A 24,363-nucleotide genomic window follows, 5' to 3' on the forward strand; every position below is an offset into this window, starting at 1 on the left:
TTTCCGTAACACTTTAAAAAATACCAATATATTATAAAAAAAGAAAATTTATGACACACTAAAAATAAAAATATACAGGAATTTTTTTTGTTACAGTCTGAAATTATTAATAAAAAACTGAATATTTCTAAATAATAAAAAAGGCTTAAAGAATAACATTAGACTGAACACAAACACAACATGAAAATTTTTAATCAACTAATCTTTATCACGGGAGAAACAAAAGCCAATTTAATATTTTTTGTTCTTTTTTAAGAATGAGTATTTGACACCTTTGTGGATAGTGTCGATTCAGAGAATGTCACAGAACTCCTGTGATTTATTAATAAAGGCTCATGCAATTCCTGCAAAAATTTATAGTCGATGTTTTATGTTATTCTGCTATGCTAGTGGTAAACATCAGTGCAAGCCTGTTTCTTGTCAAATAAAAAAGAAAAACATGTGACATACAAACAAAAAGGCCAAAATAATTCTGTGTCAACACACATTTATTGAAGTGATGCCAGAATCAGGCATAACATCATATTCAAGATTTTATTATTAAACAGCTTCTTGAAAATACAGGCTTCCACAGACTGGGATTAGAAAATAATAGTACAACTACCAGTATTTGGTGACATGGACAAATAAAAAAACAAAAACAAAGAAAAGCAGAATATCCCACTCAACCATCCCCCAACCCAACACACAAAAGATGTATGAGACAGACCAGAGAGACAAATTCATACTTGTGCGATCGGCACACATGCACATTCACACAATCACTGTCAGGTCACATACACCAGCAAGTGCAAATTTGTTCTAGCACATGTACAGACTTGGGTAGAATAGGCAGAATACGCTTGTGAAATCCCTTTCAGATTCAGCTAACTTAACATCTAATGTTGGGAGCAGGAAATACAAAAAGACCAGCAGTTCCTATCCCACGTTCTTACAATAGTATACAGTAGCAAACAAAAGGTATCAAAGTCATTTATTTAAACAATGATTAGGATGGACTGTAGCACAAACAACACAGGTTATATGGACTAGATATGGCGTTATCCCGAAAAGCTAGTCCCCTCTCCCCACCTAGTCTCTCTCTCTCTCTCTCTGCTTGATACAAAAATAAAACTGTGCTTCTCCAAAAACCCACCTGGACACTCCTGTGCCTATAAAACCATCTACAACTGGATAATACTTTGCTCTTCAGACAGGGACTATGCTGTTCCCAGCCAACCATTAACCCTATACGCTTCTTTCCCTTTACCTCATCTTATCCTTTTGTGGACAAGACTTTCGCCAAGTCATTATCTGATTGACAAGTTTGTGTTAACATAAAGGAACCAACTACCTCATAGCCCAAAAGCATGTTTATCATGTACAAATTCATACTAAAGCAAACAGAAGGATTTGATAGTAACCCAACTCTGTCCATGGCAGCAGACCACGGTGTACAGGAAATGTTTTCAGGGCTAACTTAATGTCAATTTAGCTTAGTGGAGGGCAATAATGACCGCTGCTAACTGAAGTTAGCCACACAGTTAGAAGGAGGAGTCCTTCCTAGAGAACCTAAATAAGAACCAAGTGATCTAATATTATAGTTGATCAAAGAAAAAAACTGAAACATGGGCGGATGCAATGGAATCTTATTAAAACCGAACAGTGGGCAATACAGATCAGTGTGTTCAGAGTTACTGAGCATACACCTCCTAAAAAGACCTCTAAAAGGCGTAGCTGTTCAATAGTGGGTTCAATCACATCCCTGACTTTTCATCTACATTTGCTCTGTTCTTTTACTGGATAATGATCATTTTCAGCACTGCTTATATGCTTTTTCGGAGATCAAGCCTCACTTGCTACAAAACCCTAAGCTGCTTAGTCGAGAAGTTGTGTTCGTTTTCTATCTCTTTCCTCTCTTATTACCAGCAGGAGGTTTCTTCAGCTGGAGCAGGGGTGCTCCTGTGCCAAAGCCTGGAGCAGGCTGGTTAGATACGCCAAAGGTTAAGCCTGCCGACGGGTTGATGCCAGGGTTACTGAAGTTAAAGCCTGAGCTGCTGCTGCTACCAAAACCTGGGAAAACAAAACAAAGGACACAGAATGTCAGGATGAGGACACCTCTTAGAAGAATTAAAGGTTAGAAATCTGAAACAAAGATGCTAATATTTGGTAATATGTATAGCAATTTTGTATATAGAAGCTGGAAATGCCGCCTGCATCTGTAACACACAATTTCCTCTTGCTGTCATATGTGATGGCCAGGTATGAAGATGGTATATAATGTATGTATGTACCTGCACTCAGACTGCCTCCTGTGGGCTTATTGGTGGAAGAGAAGGCAAAAGAAGACCCCCCAGTCCCCACCCCACCAAATCCTGGCCCAGCACCAAAACCTGTGGGAGAGAGTGACACTGCAGTCAGACCGAGCTAAACATACAGCCGCCACTGGAAACAAACACAAGGAGCAGGGCCTCGGGAGAACACACAGGTAAATATATGCAAAACAAACGCCACACCCTAACCCACAGAACACAGGGTAACTTGTGACTGAGCACAGCAGACTAGAACAGGACTCACAGTGCAAAGCAAAGGGCCAAAGAGGAAAAATTACTTTACCAAACACACTAACTACAAATAACCACAACAACTTTGTATGCGTTCAGACCACTTGTTGCCACACTGTCAGGTGGATTTGCTGTAAGCAGTGCAAAGCTGCTTCAGCAACGCATTTTTAATATGACAAACTGGTGAAATGTTTTTTGGCCAAATTTCACCTCCCCAAGTAGAAAAGGTTAAATCCAACTTGTCACATGCCAAAATAAATAGTTCTCTGGTGGTGTGAACGCACTTGACCTCTCACACACAAAAGAACAGGGGAAAAACTGCCAAGCACTGACTGCCCACTCTCTCAAGACACATACACACCCACTATCATTCAGAGAGACTCAAAAGCCTCAAACAAAAAGGGGCTGCTGGGGGTATCAGGGAAATGGCTAACTATGCAGGTTCAAAGCAAAAAAAAAGGAATATTTGTTTAAGAGGCAGAGGTTATACCTCCAAGTGTAGAGGAGCCCAAGCTAGTGCCCACTGCTGAGGCAAAGGGGTTTCCAAACCCTGCCCCCAAGGGTGCCTGGGTCCCTGAGATACAGAAAGAGAGAGCATAGGCTTTACTCTTCTGAATGTTTTTTCCTATGGCAGGTAAAAAGAAGAGTAATTTAATTTGTTGACTTACTGCAACACTCAAAATACTTTCGATTCGTTCGATACGAAAGTAAAATAATTGAATATTTCAAGACTTAAGCTTTGAGGGAAATCCACAAAATGTCAGCATACACACAAGTTAACAGTACATGTGTTTTTTATCGTAATGAAGGTTTTAAACTATAGCACTTGTTACTGATAAAACTTAAAAATATTGCTAGTTCTTTCACTCAGAAACTTGTCTTTTTTTGTCTTTGCTGTACTAAATTTTGAAGGCTTTCAATTGGTCTACACTGTTAAAACAACTTCAGTCAAAAAGAAACAAGGACAAACGTTTCTTTGTTTAAAAACTGATTTATTGTCAATTTAATATGCAATTCCACTTACATAAAACACAAACAAACAGTTTAGAACAGAATTAGCTGTTAATTGCTAAGTGCTACTGCATTTGACAAGTTTCCAAATTTTCAAAATTTCTGAGAGTGAATGAACTAGCATAGGCCAAAAAGAAAATAAATGCATCACACAATTATTGAATATAGCTTAAAAGGCACACCATATTATATATTAAATATACTGTATCAACAGGCATTGGATATATATGTTCAAAACACACTCTGTTACAAGTAAAAGCACTCGAGAAGAAAGGTAAAATTGGCATTGTATGGCTGCCTTCAGTGTAAACTGGTCAAAATAAAGGAAAGTCAGTGATATGGTACAGTCTGCCTGCTTCCATGTTTGTTTCAACAACTTTCACCAGTGTATTCTTAGAAATACTTACACTTAGAATTTTGGTGATTAATGATAAAACACACACGCCTCATCTTGAATAAATCTACACTACAGACTGCAAACTGTTTTCGCTGTTGGATGGAGTTTGAGGTGAAGATATTTAACAATCAGCAAATCCCGCGCGCTCCAAAACACCACTTGCATTAGTATAACACTTCCTAAAGGTTGCAACCAGAAAAAAACACTGTAAAAAGGATCTAAGTAAAGCAAATGATCATGATGTAAAGGAAATGTTTTAGTAGCATGAGAACATTCGAAATAGTCTATAACAGCCAAACACTCAAAAAAACCAGCCTCAGATTTTTTGACAAATCCGACCCATTGTTGGGCTGAAAAATCAGACGCTAACAGGAATCATTATTGAGTATTGTAGGCAAACTACTGGAGCTAGAAGCGTGCCTAACATGAAAGAAAAAAAAAATTATTCCTTCACTTGTTTAAAAAAATAAGAGGTAATGGAATCACTCCTCTAATAGCGTTCAAAAATACAGCATTTGCATACACGTATCTAACAGATACCTAAGAGTAATACTGTGACTTATCGACTACCATCTATCAAAGGCTCAAACAGCCCTGAAAGACCATTTCCTAGTGAATCATTTATAGTCATTATTGTGCCAACTATGACTGTAGAGATGTGGAAGACGATATGTTTAAGTGAAACTGCACAAAAGTTACAATTCTGGTCAATTCCTCCCACTAATCCTACAAAAAAAATGTCACGTGTTTTAACAGTGGAACGTCGAAAGCAGCAGGGTTTCTTAACAACAAAGAATGAGTCAGACTGGATTCACCAAGCACTGCTGTGACCAGCAGCAATACATAGATGAGTGTTATTGGATGTCCTGGTGAATCAATTGAATACCAGTTTATATTTGAAAAAGCAATACTGCCAAGCTTTAGCTAGTGTGTACATACAAGCAATAATATATCACTACATTATAAAACGGCTTGAGAAAACAATCAAAACATGTGGATGCACAATGTGACCACATTGACCTGTCTGCTTCATTTGGCACCTATGTATCTGACTGGTACCTAACGGACCAGTGTGAGCAGCAAAAGTTCTTCTTCTCTTGTTAGTCTCAAACAAATTGGCCTCAACTAACCATCAAGTCAGACCAACAAGAAAGTTTTTCACACATCTCTTGGCAAAGGTCCATACAAAGTACCATCACCTTTGGGTAAAACACCTGAAATAACTTGTGAACAGCACTTTCTACTCTGCATTTTCAATTAGCTGAATGTGAATTGATCCAGCCCTGTTCCAGGCTGACAGTAGCCCTTAGGTAAAAATAGCTTTCATCAAGTAACAGTGGTATGGCCTCATTACAACCAAACCAACCAACTGCATTTATGTACTCAACAGTAAGATAATGCACACTATGTTCGCCACTGCTGACATTCTATAATGTAAATGAACCTTCCACATAAATGATCGACTTCAGCTCTTTGTTCACAACACTTTTATACCATATACAAACACACTGCTTCATTTAGGCCAGACCAATTTTTACAAAGTTATCATCCGACAGCTTCAATACGAAGTCAGTACGACAACCGAGACAAATTCTTAGATCAAATTTACATTTAAGGTAATTAAATAGTGTACAGTTTCAGTCCTGAGTCTTGGCACCTTTCACCGAATGTCCACAGAGGCACATATATCAACAGTGTAGGGCCTACACAATCCATCACCACACTGACAAGTGTACGGGTCAAACAAGTTAAGTTAAGTGCCAGCCAGCTTTATGGTTAGTGTTGTGTATGTGCTGTGATACTGGCCACTCTCCAACACGCCATTCCAGGTAAGTTACACTTACAAAATACAATAGAAATAAATAGGCAAATAAATACATCCACCTGTGATTAGGTTAAGTCAAATCAAATAAATTGACTTTAACAGAGATGGAATTTTAAATATTACTGGTGACAGAAAAAACAAAACACCAGAAACTAATCACCTAGCCTTGTACCCTATTCTGATGTTAATAGACAAGCACTATGAGTCAGAAATAATCTGCTTGCTGCTTCACAGAAAGCAACAGGGTTACAATAAACAAAATGGATTTGGAATTATGTCAAATCAAAAAGTCTTTAGCAGGCACCAAAGTGGTCTGTACTTCTACCACATAAGTGCATCGTACCAAATGTGGCAACGGGGCTGTATGTTAAGTGCTTTGTTCTGTCAACTGTGGTGTGGCAATGGACTGGTAAAATAGTGCTATCGCTTAATGGCACATGTTTAATGGGTTAGGTGTACACTGTCCTGCTAAGTGATCAAATATATGTGATTTTTAATTTAAATAAAATGACACTGTAAAGCCACATTCAATGTCTGTAACAATCAGGGCAGACCTGATAACAGTCTAAGAACATATGATGATCTTTGTGAAAAGGAAGCAGCAGGCATGTGCAATCGAAAACCAAACCTAAGCTTTCTGTGAGTCTTTGTTGCCTTTACAGACAAATCCAATTTAAATATTGCTGTTTTGAATTAAGAATTGACTACAAAAAAAGGAAGGCAGAAACATGCTAACATACATAGTAGCTTAGTTTGTTCACTGTATGTTGGTGCCCTGATATGCCAGTATAAAGGTCTACAAACAAAAGCCTACAAAAAAGGCTGAAACTTTAACACCTCTGAGATGTGGCAACAAGAAAAATGGATACTGTTCTACATTACTTTTGTTTTGAGATGTTTAATAAGTCTGAATCTATGTGCGCTTGAGTGCTCAAACAGATAACATTAGTGTATCAGGCTCATACAAATGTTTTTGGGTATCACCAAGTCCTACAAAACACCAGTCTAGTCATAATAGAATGTGATCAGTTATTCGTCGGCCTGCTTACACTGGATATTGATCCTGTGTAGCATGATAGCATTACCTATAAATTAATATTTATTCTCATATAATAATGATTCGGACTGGCTTTTGTTCAAATTAAGGTTTCCCAAAATACTGTAGGTCTTGGCCTAAACTAGGCTCACTATCAGTTAGACATCGAACAAGAGAAGCCACATGCTTCAATGAACAATGTTGTCTCTATATTCATTCAGTTCTGAAAACGTGTCAAAGTCTTCACTGTTTTCAGTGAACGAAGCTGATGCTATTTGGCATCTGGTTAAATGGAGCCCACTTCCATGAAAGGAGAAGCTACATCATAATAAATGTACATATTCTACGCCAACTGATCATCTAGACCCGATCTTTAAAAAACTATAGATGCACCGTATCAGGACTAATTATTATGAGAATATTTTTGCTAGTTATATCTAAAAATCACACAGCAAGTGCCTAATGATCCTAACTCCATTACACAACAACTCTCCATTGAGCAGATTGGTTTTAAACATTCTTTGAGTACAATGGAGTCCTTATTCAGTTTGATTCAGTTTCTGAATAAGAGAGCAGACTTTTTCCTACCACTACATAATTTCTCCAGTGATTTCAGCCACGTAACTGCTGTACAGCCCATTGGAGAGGGCACAGAGAGAAAGAGAGAAATCAGATGAAGGAATTTATTATAGGCTTCGTACCAACACTACCAGAGTCTGGTGTTTTTGCACTGAGCCATCCATTAAATGTCTGTACTGTATCTGTACTATTGTAAGGCGCAGAAGACACATGTCTCAAACCTTGAACTGAAAGTCAGAGACAAGATGGTAAGGCAACAGATTATTCTTATCCCTCTCTTTCTCCCTCTGTTCTTCTTCTAGTGAAAGTAAAGATAGCTTAGCACCAGCTAAGGTTGTTTCTCTTTACATTTTTTTCCTCTGTCATCATTTAACCTTTTCGCTACCAATCTATTTTCCTTTTAAGAAGCACAAAGGCGTTTACTCATCCTGTCCTCTCCAGTTTCTCTCCTTTATTCTCTAAAAGGGTAAAGAGGAGGAGATGAGGAGAAGTTTCTAGAACTTGTACACAGTCAGACCTGGAGTTGGCTGCTGTTGTTGGGTCAACGTGGCTGCCATGGCAACAGCTGCAGCATTGGGCACACTGGAGAACGGGGCGGGGCCAGTCGTTACTCGCGGCGCACTCTGCCATTTTCTGTTAGACGCCCGTTTGGACTCAAAAACATCCGTGGAGTCTTCCAGGAAGGCTCTGCGGTAGGAAAGGTACTGGTGCTTCAAAATCTGACATATACAATATTAAAAAAAGAAGGGAAAAACAAAATAATTAGTATGTGATTTTCACAGAAAAACAGCATGATTATCCTTATTTTAAATAATTGCTTACAGCAGTTTGCAAAAAAGAACTCATCACAACAGAGATAAACATTTTCAGATAATGAAAAGTTGATAAGAAAACAACCGACCTTGACATTTTCATGGACAGACTGGAGCTGGGCAGCCTGTGCAACAAATGTTTGGTACAACTTTTGCATTGCCATGGTCAGATCTGGAAAAACACAACAAAAATTAAACTAAAAAAGTAAATAAAAAAAGGGAGATTTTGGACATGCCCAGAGTTGTGTTGGAAGTTAGACATTTTTTTTACCCTGAGGAGTGATGTGGGAGCCAGCGCTTTGTGTTGTGAGGTGGTTCTCCAGCTCTTCAATCTGTTGCCTGTACTGCTGTAACTGCACCTCAAACTGCTCTACCAAGCTACGGAAATAACTAAAAGAAAACAAACACACATGATTTGGTATATTTCTATCAATTAAATGATAAGACAATAATGCAAAAGACAAAGCAATTCACAAAATCTGAGTTAAAAAATTGCTTACAGACTGTAATCCACTCGTTTACTTACTCTGATGGTGCCGTGTTTTCATGCTGAAGTCCAGGAGGTGTCTTTTGTGTGCGCAGTGCTATATCAGCATTTTTCAGCTCCTTAGGAAGGACAGAAAAAGTGCTTCAGAAATATAAAGACTTCAAAACCTGAGACCAAACATGACCTCACACCCTGTGTGTAAGTATACTGTGTTTACCTGTGCCGTCTCCAGTTTTAATTTGTCAATGGCCAATGCTTGGCGCTGCAACCCGCTGGCGCTAACAGAAAGAAGCTGCTTAAGGCTCTTGATGTCATCTTGGACCTTAGAAATAGCCTTTGACGACATCCTGCTGATGTCCTCCTGAACTTGCTTCTGCTCTTTCACAAATTTCCTAAAAAGACAGCAGCAAGAAGGATGTCATTGTGCTTAAAAAGGTAGTGCTGCTATTCATCCTACTAATCCTATAATCAAATACACATATATAAACAATACTTACTGAAAATTCTCAACATCCTGGCAAATGACTGGGGGAAGGTTCTCATCTTTTAAAGCTTTACTGTCCCTGAGGCATGGAAAGAGTTACAGTTATTGTGTGCTTTACTAATTAAGGAACTATGCCTATGTTTTTTTCTGTAGGTCATACTGTGCATTTGCTCCAGATGATGTGTCACTTTTATTTTCAGATGATGTGCTGAAGTCGACACCACCCAAGCCAAGACTTGGTGCAGGGGCTGCTGGTGCTGCTGTGGAGGTAGCCAAAAGAGAACCAAACGCTAACCCGCCTCCTCCTCCAAGTGTGGTCTGACCCAAACCTGCAACACCAAGAAAACATAGGGGTTGCAACATTGTGATTTATAATTTGGATTAAAAAAGCCAACAGTACATATCAAACGTCTGTGTGTCACAACTGTTACGCTTACTGAACTGGCTGCGTTTGCATCTCACCTGTGGAAGCAGTGCTGGAGAAGAGACTTCCACCCAGTGATGGACCTGTTGAGGCCGCTGTGGTGGTTGTTGTGCCACCGAGACCTAGAGTGAAGCCTGTTGCTGCAGGCTGCTGTGGAGCTGTAGATGTCAGGACAGAGCCAAACGTTAAACCTGCCCCAGCAGGGGCTGTTGAGGAGGTGGTAGTGGTGGTGAGGGAGAAGGGTGTTGCTGAGGCAGTGGGCTTGTTGAAGGCAAAGCTAAAGCCAGTGTTGGCAGCTGTAGTAGCTGGGGCACCTGAAAGAGACAGAGACATGCCAAAGAACTAAGTTTCTAACATGTTTTTATTTTTTAAACATTTTACTTGCATATCCCTGAAAGACATATATATGCATGTACCTAAAGTGAGCCCTGAAGTAGGCGCAGCAGCACCTGAATAAGAAAAAAAAACACAAGACATGATTTATAGATGCCGTTTGCAGACATGTTAAAGAATTTTATGTTACTGTTTGTATTTTTGTGATAATATTACTTGAGGCAGGTGTATTTAAAGAGAATCCTCCAGCGGATTTTTGACCAAAAAGACTGCCAAGAGACTGGGTGGTGCTGGTGGTGGAGCCAGTGGCGGCGGCTGCTGCTGCTGCTGCAGCACCCAAGGCTGACCCGAAAGAGAAGCCACCTGTGTTGGCTGCAGGTGCACTAAAGAGGGGGAAAAAAAGACACTTCTGTCACATCGTCACAGGAGAAGTATTATGCCATTGATTGGTAAGTCACATAAGAACATTGCCATGGTTACTCGTCTTAAGAGACAAGCCAGCAGAACACAATGCTGTCTCCAAGAGTTACATGTGTTGGATAAAAATTATAGTTTTGATAACAAGAATGCAAAAATCATGTGTAGCACTTGTCAGAGTACAAACAACCTACAAAGTCTGCTAATATTATCGAGCCACGATGTTTCACTACTTGCTTAAGACAGATTTATCCATCGCTATGCTAACGTTAGCTATTCAAAATGTGTCATTACCTGGTTCCGGGTCCAAATGCGAAACCTCCACCCGTATTGGTGGAGCCAAGAGTGCCTGATCCAAAGTTAAAGCCCGACATTTTCTCTTAAGAGTTACACAGTTACCATAAATTGGCTATTTTGGAGCAGCCCAGCATCTCGGCTAACACATCAGTTAGCTTTGTATCCCGCGTGTGGGCCAAGTCCGCGGTCTCATGTGTTTAAAACATATTAAAAATATGCTCACTGTTCTGAATTTACGCGGATATATTCAACTGCAGATCGTAGTGTCCTACGTTATGTTCGAGGTCTATTCTCTTGTTTTTAGTTCTCTAAGCTGATCAAATACAGCAGAAGGGTTTCTCGCATGGTATCACTTTTCCTATTGCCCGCCTGGTGTTTCCCGAATGCTAGTGCATTTTGGGTAATCTGTCTTTTACTAAACTACGTTTCCCGTCGTCCCCCGAAAACGTCGCATGATGCTACACGCAGGCGCATTGTACCAAATTAGACACTGTTACTATGGTTGCACCAGGAATTAATTCCGTTGTTGCTTTCAAAATAAAAGGGTGAAAATAGTGTTTTGTTTTGTTTTTTTAAATCAAGTGGAAATTTTCAACTCTTTCATGATTTCATGTAATCGTTTTAAGGTATCAACTAAAGTAACAGCTAAAGCCTTTGATGCACGAGGAGAATGTCACAAGCTCAAAATTAATGTGTGGCACTGGCAATTAATTTTTTTTTCGTTATCGTATGCAGCCGAATTAATTTACCTTTAAAGCGATACCAACAATACGTACAAATAAGACCCCCCCCCCCCCACCAAGATTTTGGACACATCGCATCTAAACAAAAGTAATTACAGATTTACAGGCTTCATAATTGAAAGACAGGCGTTTCATTTCTGAATGCTGAAATCACGCTGTATTTTATTTTGAAAAAACCCAATACTTCCTGTGTTTGTGTGACCACCGTTGGCTTTACGCGGATGAAAGGCTAAAATAATTGACAATAAACACATATCGTATGCCAGCGAAGAAAGCAAAGGCGGTTTGTGCGGCAGTTTAAACCATTATATTATCAATGATACAGTTCTCGCTGAGAGGCCTCGTTTAAAGCTTTGCAGTCGCTGACAGCTGTTTGGTCCCGGAGAAATGGAGCATATCCGAACGCCAAAGGTAGCTAACATGTCTTGCTAATTCCAAATGGATGAAGATACAGTCAGCAATTCGGCCTTGCCTGTTTTTTTGGAAGATTTTTGTGATGCTTGAATGTGGTTGGGTTTAGTAGATATTAGTATCTAGACTTAACGTGTGTGGATCAATCAGTTAGCATTAGAGCTAGCAGGTGTCGCTAACAGCTCCAAGTGTCAGACGTGACGTGAGCATCAATGAGTTGTTTGTTTTTTTTCTTTCGGGCTTACTCTAATGTTATCACTTCTGTCCGCAATTATTAGTTAGTTGGAGGTTACATTACCATGCTAGTGGTTTAATCTATAATGATAATAAGAGAAATCAAGCTAAGTTTAAAGGTAATAGCAGGTAGACGGATCTATCTGCCACCAGAACTGACTGTGCATTAGATATGGTCAGGGCAGTCACCGTATCACTGGCAGCTCTATTTTGTAGTAATGTTATTATCTGGCTATTTATCCCAAACATGCATGGCCAAACAGCGGAATGCTTGACCTGAAAATCAGACGTCAAACAAGCGTGGATAGAGAAGCACTGCATTAACTAGCAGATCTGCTAAGCCTACATCTCTTGGAGTCATGGAGTTCAGAAATTATATATTAAAAGTCCCACAGCTGATAAACTGCACAGGGAGGTGTGCACCCTGTGATTAAATCTATAGACAAGTCAGACAGCTCCTTAGTCTTAGAGTTTATTTTAAATCAAACATACTAATAAGGGATGTTGACGTGTGCAAATGTGTATTGTTTGTGGCTTTTAATTGCCACCTAACTGGAATCCTCTTTAGCACACAAGGAGGGGACTAATTAGGCCTTGTCTTTGGGGGGTGTGAACGTTTAAAGCGTAGTTTTCTTTTATTGTGTTAAGCCGCAGCGTGACCCAATTTCTACAGATAATCATATGTCACAACATGCTGGGATCAGTTGGGTGTGAATGCACTCAGACTGGGTGTGTCCCCACTGTCTCAAGTAGGCTCAGTTGTTTGTTTGTGTAACTGCAATGAGGAGGACGTTGTTGCTTTCTAGAGATGGGAAATGCAGGCTTTCATCATTTGGAAGCAGATGCTGCTGTGAAAAGATTTACTTTGGATTTTTGGACAGTGTTTTGGATGCTGTATATGATGAACTTTGAAGAATTGCATAAAATGCATCACTTAGTTTAAGAGAAAAGCACAAACAAACCCATTATTTACTGTCTAATGAGACAACATGACATTCTCACTATTACTCTCTTACTAACACACTTCCTGTATATCCTAAGAAATGTACTTATAACAGAGCTGTGTCCCTGCGGTTGCTGAGAGACAGGCACAGGCTCTATCATTTCATCATATCCGAGAGCAACAGGAAAAGGAAACAAAAGAAGAGGATGTCTGTGTCAACACGAGAGCAGCAAGTGTGATGAATCATGCATTTGGACAGTTAGCAGCCACAGCAGCAGCAAACGATCCAAAAACAACAATTCACTGGCTTTTTGGCACTACACATACAAAACCCTTCAGCAATTAATGTCCTGCAGTGTCTTAGAATACAGGTGTTGGCTCATACAGATGTTTAATATTCAATAGGTTTATGTAGAAGTTAGAGTAAAGGGCAGGGTGCATATATTTATTTTTTCCCTGAAAGGAAAACCTCATTTTGTGAGGTGAAAACTTGTGACTTGAGTAAATGTTCTACCCTCAGTATCTACTGTGTATGTGCTGTTGAACGAGTTGTGTACAGGAACTGCATCATCTCATAATGCATCACTGTGAAATTAAGGGTGTTTTATTGATAACGACTGTGACGTTCTTCTGTCACAGCCATCATGGTACTGTTTTTGCTTGTGTTAGCCTTTATTATGGTAGAACTGGCAACCTATAGTGAGAGCCAGGTGGTCAGGATTAGGTTCTGTGCCAGCTGGAACCAGTGTTTCACTCACAGGAGGTAAAGTCAGTTGTCATGTCTGTAAGCAGGATCCTATCTCTTTCCCTAAGAGGAAAACTTTAGCGCTAACCTTTGATATTTTATTATTGATTACTTATTACTGTTATGCACACGTTTCCTTGCAGGTGGAGCAGGTGCGGCTGTTGGATCGCTTCAGCAACAAATCCACGAATGGCACACTGTATCTCACAGCCACACATCTCATCTTTGTGGAGAGCAGCTCCAACAGCTCAGCCTCTGCTGGACAGGAGATCTGGGTGAGTAGTTCTGCTGGTGTCTGGTGGATGTGATCCACATATTAGCAAATAATAGGAAAGGAGGGTTATGTAGGATAAATTCAACCTGGAGGTGTCAATTTCACAAAATATGTGTCAGTTTGAAGCAAGCTAATTGCAGTTAATAAGGACGCTCATTTCATAATACGCTCCTGAATTTAGCCTACTAATTAACTTCCCCCATTGTGGGACAAATAAAGGGTTTCCTAATCTTAACTTTTGTTTCTTTCTGCAATGTATTATCTATGCACTGCCTCACTAGAAAGACTGATGCAGTGTTGGCAGTAGCTTCTAGCTAAAACCATTCCTTTGGCTGCCAGAAACTGACCAGCAGTCACTCTTATATCTTCTGAATAAAACTGATTGAAGTTCTAACTGTTGAAGCTTCAGTGTAATGCTGCTGCTGCCTCTCCCCAATCACACAAGATGATATGAGCATGAGCATAAAGGAAGTCTGCAATCTGATTGCGTGTTTGTGTTGAGGGAGAGAAAGATAATATGCAAGCATGAATGTGGCAAGAGGAAGCTGGGTAGAATTTCATAACTCTCAATAAACTAGCGAGGAGACCAGTGTAGTGTGGGCTTTCCGACATAGGATAGCCACTGTAGCACGGTGAGAACTGGGCTAATAATGTCAGGGCCTGCATTCTGATTTGCTGATGGTCTGCTGTTTTGTTATAACACAATGGTGGAACGGTTGTATTAGGCCTAAAGCAGTCATCTGAGATAGGAGATTAGTGTGACTTTATTCCTTGGAATTTAGGCATACAGATAAAAGTTTGAGTCTTATGTAATGCAATTTAACACCAGATTTACTTTTGAATTGTGATTTTTATTTTAATTCTTCTAAACATTTGGATGAACTATGTACTGGGTGTATTTTTTTCTAGCAGCTCTGCTTTTTAAATACAGACTGCTTTGCACTGGGGTCAGGTTAGTGTGGTTTAAAGTGCTTTGTGCAGCAGAACCTGGGCTACGACCTCTTCCCCACCATCCTTCCTGCATCATGTGCTGAGACAAGGAAACTTTTTTTTATTCTTCTTGTTTTTGTGTGCTTGTGCTTTTCTGACAGCGCAAGCAGTATTTTCTCCTGTTGTTTTGCCCTTTCTATCTATAGGTTCCATAGCATTGTCACAGCAGATGTAATAAATCACTTATAAAGAAAATGAAAGTTTGTCAGAAATAATTTAATACCTCATAAATTATGGAGCAGCTGATAAGCTACTGTGCAGCTCCAACAGCTGGTAAGATCAACGTTTATATTGTGTGTTCTGACTCATTACCGATGCTGATTAATGTGCATCTTTATGATTTCCCGTAGTTGTGGGACCACAGTGCACTCATGAATATGAAAATTACTGCTTTTGACCTCCTTGTCCTTTATACTTTACAACACAAAAACACTTCATGATTATGTGGTAATGTGGTGCATGTTGGAGCAACATATACTCATGTGAGTTCTTCTGTACAGAGTTTTTCAAAATGTTAGACACTTGCGTGTCTTTTCTCCTCACTTGAAACAGCTAAAACATCACCTTTTATTTTTAGCAACATTGTACTTTAGTAGGTTTTTTTTCTAGAGAATTAACCAGCCATCCACTGAAAATTCATTAAATTCATTTTTCCCCTCATTTTGTTCTCCTCTGCAGATTTTGCACCACCATATAGCCTCTGTGGAGAAGCTCTCCCTGACCACCACAGGCTGTCCTCTGGTCATTCAGTGTCGCAACTTCAGGGTGGTTCATTTTGTGTTACAGAGAGAAAGAGACTGTCACGACATCTATAGCTCGCTCCTTCGTCTTCTACGTCCAGGTGGGTTTTCACTGTGTGTCTACTGTAACCAACACTCATTCAGATTCCACCAATCCCTCGCTGGTTTTCCTTTTCTGTGCAGTATGCTATGAGGAGCTCTATGCGTTCTCCTACAACCCCAAACAAAATGATCAGCAGAGGGAGGAAGGATGGCAGCTCATTGATCTCGGGGCGGAGTTTGAGAGGATGGGGGTCCCCTGTGATCAATGGCAGCTTACCGACGTCAACAGAGACTACAAGGTAAGTAAAAAGGGGTCTTGAACTTATGCAGGAAACACATTTCTGTACGGCAGATCTGATACAGCAGCCATAAGTACTACAAAAACCAATCTGGGAAGGAGTATATTTTATATTGTGTGTCATAGTTTATCTAAGCACTGCACCCAAAAGCTGGATTTACTTTAGTCTGTGAACTTTGGAACCATCTCTGTGTCATAAACTCCATGAATAAAAAAGAGAAAAAAAAGGATTTGGCATTTGTTACTGAGGCATAAAATCATTTAGGGCTGCCTGCCAAAATGTGAACCGCACAACATGGCCACATTACACATGCTAGATAGCATTTTTAATTAAATAAAAGCTTTTTTATGGGGTTTTGTGTAATCATAGTCCAGACTTCACTTAGGTTTACTGAGGGCGCAGCTGTATCATATTGGACAAACTCTCAGACATTGCCACGTATTATGAAATTATTGAAAGTATGGACAGTGGACCAGAAGAGGGCTCTCAAGCTTCACCTGAAGCTCTAGTATGACAGCCAGCGCCTTGAGTTCAAAATATATTCAAAAACTAGACCTAAACAAAATTCAAGTAATGTCGTAAAAAATTGTGCACATTTTGTTTTACAGGTGTGTGAGACATATCCACGGGACCTGTATGTTCCCATCACCGCCAGTAAGCCTATCATTGTGGGCAGTTCAAAGTTCAGAAGCAAAGGACGCTTTCCTGTACTCACATATTTCTATCAAGAGAAGAAGGTAGGTTACTGTAATATCTGACGTCACCTATGAGTATGGTGTTACAGTTATTATAAGTTTGATAACCTGATGTTTAAAACTGGCCAAATGTTGTAGTTTTGATCATTTTCCCGTATGTGTAACTGCTTATTCTGGCCTGCGTTCACCCCTGATAGGCAGCAGTGTGTCGATGCAGTCAACCTCTTTCTGGATTCAGTGCAAGATGCCTAGAGGATGAAAGCATGCTGCAGGCCATCAGCAAAGCCAATCACAACAGCCGATTTGTTTATGTCATGGACACGAGGCCGAAGGTAAGGTGGTGACAGCCAAAGGAAAAAACATTCAAATGAGCAATGAAATGTGTATTTATCCAGTTTTATCACACAGTTGAACGCTCTAGCTAACCGAGCAGCAGGCAAAGGCTACGAGAACGAGGACAACTATTCAAACATCCGCTTCCAGTTCGTTGGCATTGAAAACATCCATGTGATGAGGTCCAGCCTGCAGAAATTGCTAGAAGGTTTGTGCTGCACACAATTGCATATCATACATGATAGTAGGTAATCTGTGAACCTAAAGTGACTTTCTGTCTGTCAGTGATTGGATCCAAGTCCCTTTCTATGAGTGACTACCTGGTGGGACTAGAAAGCAGTGGGTGGCTGCGACATATCAAGGCTGTAGTAGACGCAGCTGTCGTTCTTACAAAGGTATGTTATGCCTTTAATGCTCCTTGAACTGTGATGTCAATAACTGCCCACTTACAGTAGTCTCACCACATTTTCTTTAGGCGGTGACAGTGGAAGGAGCCAGTGTGTTGGTTCATTGTTCAGATGGATGGGACAGAACCGCTCAAGTGTGCGCCCTGGGCACGTTGCTTATGGACCCCTACTACCGTACCATCAAGGGCTTCATGGTACCAGCTATAGACAGACACAGACAGTCACCCTTAAGATTAACCTGACTTTTTTTAGCTGTATCTTTGTGTTATTAATTTACACACTTTTTCTTCACATTTGTTTTCTAGGTACTGATAGAGAAAGACTGGATCTCATTCGGTCACAAGTTTGCAGACAGGTGAGGTTTCATGTTTACTAGAGTTGTACTGCATAATTACATAACATACATTATTGCTCAGGAATTGTGTACATCCAGGTGTGACCAGTTGGATGGGGATCCAAAGGAGGTGTCTCCTATCTTCACACAGTTCTTGGAATGTGTCTGGCAGCTGTCAGAGCAGTTCCCACAGGTTTGTAGAAGCTATGTATCTCCACATATTTGTGCATATGTGTCAGCATTGCATCTGTCAATGTATGTATTTCATAATAACCCTCTCTTTAGGCTTTTGAGTTCAGTGAGTGGTTCCTGCTGCAGATCCATGAACATGTCCACTCCTGCCAATATGGAAACTTCCTTGGCAACAATCAGAGGCAGAGGGAGGATTTGCAGTAAGTCCAGTGTGCATTTGCACAGCAGTATATAAAGACATCGCAATCGAAAAATTGTAAACTGAGAAGAAAAATGCCTTAGTCATAATGAAAGGAAGTCATCAAGATTTGCTTTGTGATATGTTTCAAATCTGAACACACACAGACTGATAATGCAAATTACTGCTGGGCTCACCACCACATAAAATCTTCCTGGTTTCAAGATTTTCACACACACACACACCAACCTAGCACCTTCAGAGAGAGCTGATATTGAAAAGAACATGTATAAAACACACACAAAAGAGAGGGACGGATGAGGTAATACATGAACAGTATATAAATAATTTCTTCTCTGTGACAGAAATCTAAATACACAGACAAAAGCAGAGGCTATATAAGATTCAATTCAGTACATAACAGCACAAAACTACGTTCATCAGGTCAAATGCATCATACATAGATTGTACAAGTATGGTCAGACATGTCTTAATATTTTAACAATAAGTAGAAGTAAAAACAATGTTCAGCCACTTACACTGATTTTACTTCTTTTACCCAAAGCATGACTATAAGTGTAAAGAACACATGATAGAAATTATACCTGAATAAGTGTTGGCTGTTCCAGGTTGAGGGAGCGGACTCACTCTCTTTGGGCATTTCTAATGAGTGAAAAGCAGAACTACCTGAATCCATTCTACAGTCCTGCGTACTCTGAAGAGCATCCTGTACTGGAGCCCTCCACCTTGCCCTACAATTTCAAGTCAGTCACAACCTTTATACGTCCTTTTGTCTCTACACTGCTTTATGAAGAATCTCACCTTATCTGCACATTTTTTTTTGCCTCCCAGGTTCTGGAGGAACATGTACCACCAGTTTGATCGATCCATGCACCCGCGTCAGTCTATCCTTAAAGCCATTCTTACCCTAAAGGAAAACAGCCGCAAGGCAGAGAGCACACTGCAAGCACTGGAGGCTGTGAGTTGATTCTCTTTATCTACACAACTTTAGGAAGCGTATACTTATATTTTCAGAACATGCCATGACAACAGTTATGTTTGTTTCTCATTATCGCATGGTCACAAGTTAATTATTTTGTGAGTTGCTTTGCTCATGATTTTGAGGAAAAAAACAATGTAATTATCTTATTAAGATCAATGTTAAGATTATTCATACTTCCATAAAACGTCGTTTTACAAAAAACTTACATTTAATTCAACATTCAAATAAGAATATTCACCTGAAATAATCACTTTTTATCTTGCCTTTCTCTCTGCATTCAGAGGCTTCAACAGCTTGGTGTGACCCCTGTTGTGACCTCTGATCCCCCTGCACCTCCACCCACCAGAGATCAGCTCTCCAGCTCAAACGCCCTGCCGCTGCGCCCTGACTCCCTCATTCTGGGGGCACCCATCAGCCACAAAGAAGTGCAACGTCACGGGGAGGAGGATGACGAGCAGGAAGAAGTGGGAGAGGAGGCCACGGAGAGCACAGACACAGAGCGGACAGTAGAGGGCAGCAGCGGCACCGAGAGCAGGAAGCAGAGCTACGGGGAACTGGAAGGGACATACAACAGTGATCTGGCCAAAGAGGAGCCAGGGGTTGTGAGTCTGGAGTTCGGCGTGGCACGTATGACCTGCTGAAATCCAACTCATGGACTGTGCGATATTGACAGGCACGACTGAATGAGAGATCTTACAAAGAGAGAGTGTGTGTGTATTAAGGGGAAGCTGTCATTCTGTATGTGATTATGTGCTGATTACAAAATGGCCCTCAATGGGCCGGGTGGATGAAATTGTATCTGTATAGTCTAAATCTCTATGGAAAGCCTCATTATTATGTCATATACTGCACCTATAGTGAAAAAGTTTGTTTTTTTATGAATGTTGCAAGGCACTATAGAAATATTGATGGGAGTAAGACAATAAACTCATCCAGAAATAGTGAATCTTTGAATCTGTCCACTTGATGATGGATTTTAAAAATGCATGGCCCTATTTTTTTTTTATTATTATGCGCAGAAAATCACTTTTTTTGGCACCAGAAATGTTTAATTTCAGCCAAAGATTGGAATCCATCTTAATCTAATGTTGCCGTTGAGCTGATTTTGCTCTGATCTGACAGATTGAAAAATAAAACATCACAGTATACATCGTAAAAGATAATGCTGAAAGCAGTGGAACTAAATTTAGTACAGCAGCTGTTTACAGCACCAGACAAATTCAAATTCTGACCTACAGCATATTCAAATAGAATTTAAATGATGGGCAACTCTAATTTGCATCAATATAATAGTAAGAGACCAGCAAACAACCACATCATTTTTTTGGCATTGGTTTCTTGTTTACAACAAATAACACACAGTAACTTCACAACCCTCCTTCAGTGGAAGCTTTTCAAATAGCTGTGGATGAAGTCCCACGGCCAGACACACAAAACGGATGAGAGGCCTCATGGATCATCCAATCCTATTTTCCTTCTCACATTGAACAGGTAATCAGACTTACTAATGCACATTGATCCCCAAATCCCATTGATGGTATCTGTGTGCCATGACACTGACTCATTATTTCTGACAGGTAACCCTGGTCAGGGAGCAACGGCTGCAACCAATCAGCTGGACGAAGAAACAGATTGTTAAGGAGCAGGTAAGTTAGCATGTTGGTGGACAGTTTTTATCATCTTTGTAGGGAAAATAAAAAATGAGTACATGTGAAGTGACAAAAGAACACAGTCTTACTTTATCTGGGTTAGGTAAAAAGGCCCCGAGGATATGACATGAGAATTTAGGCCAGAAGTTCACATTTATTTTTAAAACCAGACTGTGTGTTTTGGCTCTGTTCATTCGGCGCTTCACTTGTCACGGCTTTAATATTTCTGTGTTAATTCCAGGCTAAAGTTGTAACTTTGCTTGGTATCAGGGCTCAGGGAGGATTTGGCCGATTAGATTCATACAAGTAAACGTCTTCATCAGTTTGCTGCAGCAAGATGAGATGTAAAACCTGGAGGCTGAGGGGCGATGTGTGCATGTCTCTGCTTTGCAAATGCTAAACTGTGTTCATACTGATGTGTTTCATGCAGCCTTTTAAATACTTTATGGCAGTGCAAGCTGGCAGTGAGCTAGCTCACCCTCTTTAAATGCCGCTCTCTGTACCAACTTTTCATTCTGTAGTAATAAATGGAGTTTTGTGCACATTTACCACAGCAACCAGACAAAGGGGCCATTGGCATTAGACAAACCGGTGTCTGCGATGGAATAAATTAGTCATTATTGATCTGAAACTACTAATGGCAAATAAGCTGTACTGTGTGTGTGTGTTTAACTATTGTCAGCTCTTTTCAAAGCTTCCTACTGTTTAAAGAACAGGATCTAAATGACACATGTCTTTATGCAAAATGTTGGTTGCTTTAAATCTGCTGACACTGCTCTCTGTTAGCAGGGTCTTTCTGTACACTACTTGTGCATATTACCCCACATTAAACATTGAGAAGTTTCTTCCAGAGACAAGCTGCCGAGAGCTCTCCCAAGGCTCTGAATCATTCAGATGAGTACTGCACGCCATGCTAGTAGAACACTCCACAGGATAAGCAGGAAACACTGTACTACCACTCAACATAAGTAGCATCTACTACACTTGCAAAACGTACACATAAATCCATGTGCACACTATACATAGATGAGCGTAGCTTTTTAAATGTGTTTTTTGTGTGTGTATCAGACTAATTGGATGTTGTAGTATTTTGGACCACGTGTATGTCAGCAGCATTGTTATTAACAAATTGGCAGCAGCACTTCTTTATTAACTTATTACTGCTGCCCTCTATCACATGAATCATATTGCAATCATTAATATGTTTCATGTACATGGAGCCAGTCTAGATGCTTGCTATGAATGAAATTTAATTCTGATTGTTTTGAAGTAGGCTACTAGTGAGCACCCCATTCACACTCTGATTCGTTAACCCCATGATGCACATGAGTCAGAACATGTAGGCAACATATAGGATCCGGGAACATGTATGTCTGAATGGAACTGAGCCATTAGTAGCTTAGCTTAGCTTGACACCTATCGAATTGCCTGTGATGCAAGAATATAAACTGAGATTAAAGATTTTTTGATATATAGAAATAGACATTATTATTATTAATATTGTTTATTATTTCATTTATTTAAACAATATATTTGCACAGACATTACAGTGTGACATGTAAAGGTGTTTGCTTGGCTGGCTTTGTAACAGTTTGTACCAGGCTCTCTGTTGATTACTGAAGTAACAAAAGACCACAGGCTGTAATCCAGGAGGGTTTAATTGTACACACAATTGTGAACATATGTTCACATACACAAACACAGTATAGCTTAGTTTAATCCAGAGCTTGAAGACCCTCTGTCCTGACATAATCTGGCCAACAGGACCCCTGGTGATGATAAAGACGAGTGTGTGAGTGTGTGTGTGATCTGTTCTTATACAGCATTACTAGAACAGGCTGAGAGTGTTTGCACAGTTTTATGTGACGTCTCAGCCACACCTGCAATTTATTTGAGTTATGCTTGGCTAAACTGCGCACACTGAGATAAGCAGATAAGCAAACAATGTGTGTAATATAAAGTTAGGGAAACTGTTATATGCAAAACTAGAATGGCAGTTCCTGAAGAAACTGCGAGTGTGATTGCACGGCTGTTTGCTGCAGCTGATGATTCATATTCTTCGTTTTAATGCGGAACTGCCTAACTAATCGGATTGTAAAGAGAAGTTACACTAATTTAACAAAAAGTGCATTAGAATTAAATCTCCTACCCTACCTTTAAAATTAAAATTGACTCTGTGTAGTTAATTTAGTAAAGAAATCTTTAAAATGTACCCAGAAGCAGCTATGGACAGGTCTGTGTGTCATGAGGCAGGCTGTGGGCATCAAGTGAACAGAGAAGCTGGTAATAAAAAACAGGCATTCACCATTTTTACTGTGTCAGTATTCCTACTGTAGATTAATGTTATGATAATCGATGGATTTGTGTTAGCAGACAGTAGCTAACCAGTTATAACTGAGCCAGAGCGCCGGCATCATGATTAAGGCTCATTATAGAAACACAGCTCGCAGCATGACACCATCTTCATGTCTGACCTCACATCAGTCCAGCAGCACAGTCCAGCACAGCTGTATGAACACAACTGTATTCATAAATGTACTTGTAACTACAGACATTTTAAAATTTGTAGTGGAGTAGAAAGTACAGATAATAGCTGCAAAATGTAGTGGAGTAAAAGTATAAAGTATGCACTATTATTTTTACTTAAGTAAAGTATAAATACATAAAAAGTTACTTAAGTACAGTAATGAAGTACAAATACTTGGTTACATTCTACCACTGAGTGTGCATGAGTTATAGTACATTAAGAAGATCAGAAGATTCTGAAGAACTGCAGAGCAATCACACTAATAAGCCACTTGAAGAGGATATGTAAGATGATATGGACATGGCACTAGAATGTTTACTTTTGTCTCTCTTTGTAGACACAGTCTACGATTTCTCTTTTTGTAAAAAAAAAAAAAAAAAATTACAAATAAGATGACACAAGAGGAAATCTCATGATATTCATATAATTTAAATTGGATGATGAGGACGTGCTTTAATAAATGGAGGTAATTCTATCATGATTTGAATGACAGTGGAATATTTTAGAGACGGAGCTGCCACCAGCCGCTCCCTGCTTCGAAGAGAAAACATAGACAAATGGATTTCCAGTAAATTATTTGCATCTGTAAACATTTTTGGGGACTGTGTGATTTTATTTCATTTGCAAGTAGGAGGCCACCTACAGTATATATTTTTTAAATTCCTTCCTTTTTACATTAAACATTATATAAAGAAACATCCACCCATCCATACAAACTTTAATGTTTTTCCATACTCACTTATGTGCCATAAAAAACACATCATTATTTGCATCCTGAGGCTCATTTGTTGAGCAGCAGAAAATCAAGAGTTAAAAAAAATATGTTTGGCAAATACATTCAGAGATAGTGTGCACACACGCCTACACAAGCCTAGCCATATTAACAAAAGAGTGAAATACACAGAGAGAGAGAAAATGTCCTCTAACTGTCCCACTTAGTGCTGAGCTTCACTCAGGGGGCTGAAATGGGAACCCCATT

The 24,363-nt window shown here is 39.7% G+C and overlaps 2 protein-coding genes across 4 annotated transcripts; one reads left to right on the plus strand and one right to left on the minus strand.

Moving 5' to 3' along the window:
• Nucleotides 1–520: 520 nt before the first annotated feature.
• Nucleotides 521–11,020, minus strand: nup58 (nucleoporin 58). Of its 3 annotated transcripts, XM_028432909.1 has the most exons (14): nucleotides 10,643–11,020; nucleotides 10,148–10,314; nucleotides 10,015–10,047; nucleotides 9,637–9,912; nucleotides 9,335–9,503; nucleotides 9,188–9,253; nucleotides 8,908–9,082; nucleotides 8,730–8,809; nucleotides 8,475–8,593; nucleotides 8,293–8,375; nucleotides 7,909–8,110; nucleotides 3,034–3,117; nucleotides 2,274–2,372; nucleotides 521–2,052 (listed from the first exon to the last, which is right to left on the minus strand). In XM_028432909.1, exons 1-14 carry the CDS (start codon nucleotides 10,720–10,722, stop codon nucleotides 1,883–1,885), a joined length of 1,803 nt encoding a protein of 600 aa, XP_028288710.1. In that variant the 5' UTR covers nucleotides 10,723–11,020; the 3' UTR covers nucleotides 521–1,882. The 3 variants fall into 3 exon arrangements, with proteins under 3 accessions (XP_028288710.1, XP_028288711.1, XP_028288712.1); XM_028432910.1 differs by lacking the exon at nucleotides 3,034–3,117; XM_028432911.1 differs by lacking the exons at nucleotides 2,274–2,372; nucleotides 3,034–3,117.
• Nucleotides 11,021–11,591: 571 nt separating this feature from the next.
• Nucleotides 11,592–20,154, plus strand: mtmr6 (myotubularin related protein 6). Its single transcript, XM_028433368.1, has 15 exons — nucleotides 11,592–11,799; nucleotides 13,865–13,996; nucleotides 15,664–15,826; nucleotides 15,909–16,066; nucleotides 16,675–16,803; nucleotides 16,959–17,093; nucleotides 17,170–17,302; nucleotides 17,380–17,489; nucleotides 17,570–17,695; nucleotides 17,807–17,856; nucleotides 17,935–18,028; nucleotides 18,121–18,227; nucleotides 18,835–18,969; nucleotides 19,058–19,184; nucleotides 19,490–20,154. The coding sequence occupies exons 1-15, from the start codon at nucleotides 11,776–11,778 to the stop codon at nucleotides 19,847–19,849; spliced, it is 1,983 nt and encodes a 660-aa protein (XP_028289169.1). The 5' UTR covers nucleotides 11,592–11,775; the 3' UTR covers nucleotides 19,850–20,154.
• Nucleotides 20,155–24,363: the final 4,209 nt, after the last annotated feature.

This window comes from Parambassis ranga, chromosome 20 (assembly GCF_900634625.1).
Source record: "Parambassis ranga chromosome 20, fParRan2.1, whole genome shotgun sequence".
Taxonomy (NCBI): Eukaryota; Metazoa; Chordata; class Actinopteri; family Ambassidae; genus Parambassis; species Parambassis ranga.